The sequence below is a fragment of the Salminus brasiliensis genome, chromosome 15 (genome assembly GCF_030463535.1).
Source record: "Salminus brasiliensis chromosome 15, fSalBra1.hap2, whole genome shotgun sequence".
NCBI classification, from domain to species: domain Eukaryota; kingdom Metazoa; phylum Chordata; class Actinopteri; order Characiformes; family Bryconidae; genus Salminus; species Salminus brasiliensis.
The window spans coordinates 36,565,317-36,569,807 of record NC_132892.1 but is presented as its reverse complement, the minus strand read 5'-3'; the positions used below and the strand labels follow the sequence as shown (position 1 = coordinate 36,569,807).

The 4,491-nt window shown below is 43.7% G+C and overlaps 1 protein-coding gene across 1 annotated transcript in view; it reads right to left on the bottom strand.

Moving 5' to 3' along the window:
• Positions 1-423: 423 nt before the first annotated feature.
• Positions 424-4,491, bottom strand: part of LOC140536299 (integrin alpha-M) — a 38,052-nt gene continuing 33,984 nt past the window's right edge. Inside the window, exons 28-31 of the mRNA XM_072658024.1 lie at positions 4,468-4,491; positions 4,353-4,382; positions 3,074-3,184; positions 424-2,254 (exon numbers count right to left, since the gene is read on the bottom strand). The exon at positions 4,468-4,491 is cut by the window's right edge and continues 78 nt beyond it. Coding sequence (XP_072514125.1) covers positions 2,078-2,254; positions 3,074-3,184; positions 4,353-4,382; positions 4,468-4,491 — 342 coding nt within the window. The 3' untranslated portion in view covers positions 424-2,077. The remainder of the gene's footprint in view (positions 2,255-3,073; positions 3,185-4,352; positions 4,383-4,467) is intronic.

Below are 4,491 nucleotides of genomic sequence, written 5' to 3'. Positions count from 1 at the left end.
AAAAAGCTCTACTAATAAATGTTATTTGTGATGATAATAATAATATATAATATTTAATGAATTAATATATAATAATTATTATAATTAGTAGTAGTGGCAGTAGTAGTATTATGTAATGGTTATTATTAGTGATTGATATTTATGATTAGTGATTGATGGTTCTCCTGTGTGGATGGACACATTTGTATCTGCCTCTCAGATGTTCCTAAACATCTGCTTTAAAACTGTAGGTTGGTGGTTGTGGTGGACACTGTCCACAAGGTGGTGCCACTGGAACAGTGTATAGATCAATCAGCCAGGATTCACTTCATTATTGATCTGCACAATTTACACTGTCAGCTCATATTTACCCAATATCACACATTTCATCAGTATTATTATTATTATTAATAATAATAATCATCATCATGAATAATAAAATAGTTATATAATACAGAAGTTTATTATTGATTTATGTTTTATTTATGTAGATACATATGAAAATACACACGACGGTAGACGAGATGAGATGATGTGAGTAACACAGTTCAACACACACTGTACAGAATCCAAAACCTCTCTGATTGGCTGACTTCAGTGACCGGTCTATCAGCATTAACAACAAACATCTTCAAATAAAGTCAAATAAAATTTAAAGTTAAAATTAAATAAGAAAAATTAAAATGTAATTAAAATGTAATTAAAAATGTAATTAAAATGTAAAGACTACAAATAAAACACAGGAAGCTGAAATCATCCCGGTTTAACAGCCACTGAAACGTCATCTGAAATATCACTGAAACAAGTTCAGATTTAGATTCATCCACAGAAACAAACAGAATCTAACAAACAATCATTCAAGATTAATTTCATATTTTACTTTCTTTCATCTTTTCTTTTCAGTGAAGAAACAGTGGGAGGGTAGAGACTGACCTCTGTTACATACGACTGTAAATCTATAGACTTTATTATATAAAAAAGAATAAAAATGTATTATTCATAAACATCATCCATAACATTAGAACCACTGCCAGCTGAAGTGAAGACACTGATGATCTGCTTCCAGTGGCTCCTGTCAAGGGGTGGATCCACAGTGCCTGGCAAAAGTATTCACCCCCTTGGCTTTTGACCTATTTTGTTACATTACAGCCTGTATTCGGCTGGTTCTGAGTTTGTGGGAGATGTATGGAGGAAGGTGTTCTGGTCAGATGAGCCCAAAATTTAACTTTTCGGCCACTAAGGAAACTGCTACTAAGACCAGCGTCCCCACAGTGAAACATGGTGGTGGCAGCATCGTGCAGCAGGGACTGGGAAGCTGGTCCGAGTCGAGGGGAAGATGGATGGTGCTGAGTACAGGGACACTCGAAACCTGTTTGGGCCGGTCAGTGAGTTGAGACTGGGGCGGAGGTTCACCTCCCAACAGGACGATGACCCAAAGCGAACTGCAGAAGCAGCACTCAGTGGTTTAAGGGAAACGTGTATATGTGTTGGAATGGCTGAGTCAAAGTCCAGACTAGGGTTAAGGTTAGTCCAATCGACTCTGTGGTCAGACTGGAAGATTGCTGGTAAATACTTCTACACTGTATCAGGCAGTGAGGGCATGGTCAGTTCTTGAAGGTGATGAAGGTGATGAAGCAGGAAAAATGGACAATCTGAAATGAATCTGAAACACTTTGACAAGAACCAAACTGAGATGTTCTAGATAATGACTCCAGAACATCAGGCAGGTCTGGTGGGGGGTTCCTCCCGGTATGCAGTGGTCAGTACCTACCAAAAGTGCTCAAAGGAAGCATAACAGGGTCATGGGCACCCAAGGCTGTCACTGATGCTCATGGAGGCTCCGCCCACCTCACACCTTACAGGATGTGCTGCTAACGTTAGTCCTGGTGCCAGAGACCACAGCAGGACACCTTCAGAGCTCACAAGGGGGGCCTACACAATATTAGGCAGATGGTACTAATGTTATGGCTGATCAGTATATATATACAGAAAAATCCTCATGTTGATTAGATCAGATCTCAGTGAGACGGAGAGGACGTCCCTGCGGGTCAGACTGCACCTGTCCCTGTCCTCTTCATTATTCCTGCATGTTCTGTGTCTAGGCTTCTCCCTTCCCCTCTCCAGTGAGGGGTTGACTCTCCGGTGTGGAGGACGGTGTGGGGGGCGGTGTGGAGGTTATTTCCTCCTTGTCTTTTGGTTGAAGTTCAGCGTTTCCATTGTCTTCCAGCTTTTCTGCACTCTGGTCTTCAGGACGCTTACGCTTAAAGAACCCAACCTGCAGAGAGAGAGAGAGAGAGAGGGGGGGGGGGGGGTCAGTTCTCTTGCCCTCTCGCCCTGGACTGCATTTCCTGTTTGGGGAAATCCTAATGCTGATCTTCAGGACTGCTCTGTCTCTGTCTCTGTCTGTCCCCATGCTGCCCCCTGATGTCCACTCAATGTTGCTACAGGTTTGTTTGCAACTACTTGCTGCTGTCCACCTGTCTGTCTGTCTGTCTCTGTCTGTCCTCCAGACAACGGTGGCTGTTCCCCAGATGGGAACTGCCCTGACCTGACCCTTCACCTTAGGTGAAATCAGGCTAAAAGCCCTGATTAAGAAGAGCTACTCTTCTATGTCCTCTTTCAGGTCCTCATCTCAGGGCTAGAGGGGATGAGAGAGTGGGGGGTGAGGTGGTGAGAGAGTGAGGGGGAGAGGGGGGTGAGGGAGTGAGAGAGTGGGGGGTGAGGGGGTGAGAGAGTGAGGGAGTGGGGGTGAGGTGGAGAAGGAGTGAGGGAGTGGGGGTGAGGGGGTAAAGACAGAGTCTGCTGGTCCGTACAGACTGCAGAGGAAGGTGGAGGTGAGATGTTGGCTTCTTGTTTGAGTGACATGTACTAGCGCCGGAATGCAGCTGCAGCCTGGATTAAGGTGGAGCGTAAAGCTGCACTTCCTGTGGTCAGTTTCCATCGGCTTCAGGCGAGTGACCCGCTCGGACAGTATCAGACGGTTTTATATTTCGACTGGTCTGATCAGGAGGTCCACGCCCCTCACACACTACCCTCTCTCCAGCGGTCCACTCTGACATCATCATAACTGCTGTTCGATCCGATTGGCTCTTACCTTACAAAGCAGCACGATGAAGACAATAAGGAGGAGCAGACCACCAAACCCCCCCGAGGACATGATTAACAACTTGTTAGGAGGAATAACCAGCTCAGCCTTGACTTCACCCTGAGACACACACACACACACACACACACACACACACACACACACACACACACACACACACACACACACAGTTCAGCATTTTCTACAACATGGATCAATGCATCATTTACAGACAGGATATCTAATAACTAGAGACCCCTGCTGAAAGAGACTGGTCTACCAGCATGACCAACCCTGACCTATGCTGGTCAAGAGCTGGTCAACCAGTATAGGGTATGTTTTCTAGCATCTTGACCATCAGACACCAGTGTGTGTGTGTGTGTGTGTGTGTGTGAGACACTGTATTTTATACATGTATTGATACTTTAATACTTTAACATGCTAACTTCATGCTAACTGTCTGAATTCATTGTCAGACATGTTGTGATTTTTTTGGATTTACTGGCTTACAAATAAAAATGTATTATTATTATGATTATTATTATTATTGATGTTATTAATAATAGCTGTACTCTGTACACTGAGGGGTACACTGTAATATGGGTGATACACATCAACATATAGGAAACATATGGAACGCTTTGGTGTGGAGGCACGGGGATACGCATGTTGTGGATATTCAGCCTTGCGCTCGTTTGTGTTGGTGGTTAGAAAAACACCTTAAACCAACAAATAATTCCTGAAACCTCCAAAATTCCACAACCAATTATTTAGAAGAGATGAAAACATTAAAGTATGAAGATACAAACCTACGGTCCTCTGGACACACTGGCCATAACCTGAGATGGTCAGAAGGTGACTTGAGGCAGATTTGAATAGATAGAATTAGACAAATAAAGACCTGAAGGAAGATCAGACTCTGGAACCGTGTTGAAATTAGACCTGCAGCTTCTCTGAAGCTCAAAACCTGTTTGTATGGTTTGGATTTTGGATTTCGGGAGCTGGAGGTACCGGGTCTGAGATTCCTTAAAGACATTTTTCACATTTCTTCAGAATTTTAATCCATTCTGAGATGATTTTATTTTCTTTCAGAAATAATGCAACACAGCGAACAAACTATCTGCCTGTGGAAAGATCTCTCAGATCTCCCAGCTCTCTCAGCTCTCTCAGCTCTCTCAGACGAGATTTAGGATATCTAAGCTGTGTTATGAAAAATGTCTGATCCAGCTGCAGAACCACTGAGCACATCGTCCAGTCGAGGGGAAATGGTAAATGAGTGGGTTTTTACCTTTGCTCTGTGGAATCTGGAAGCATCGTCCTGTAAAACAGGAGAGCAGGAAGTTGAGAGAACAGTAACAGGAAGTTAAACTCAGCTGCTGATGATGTCTGATCCCAGCTCTCACCTCTGGGCCGCTGGACGTCTGAGT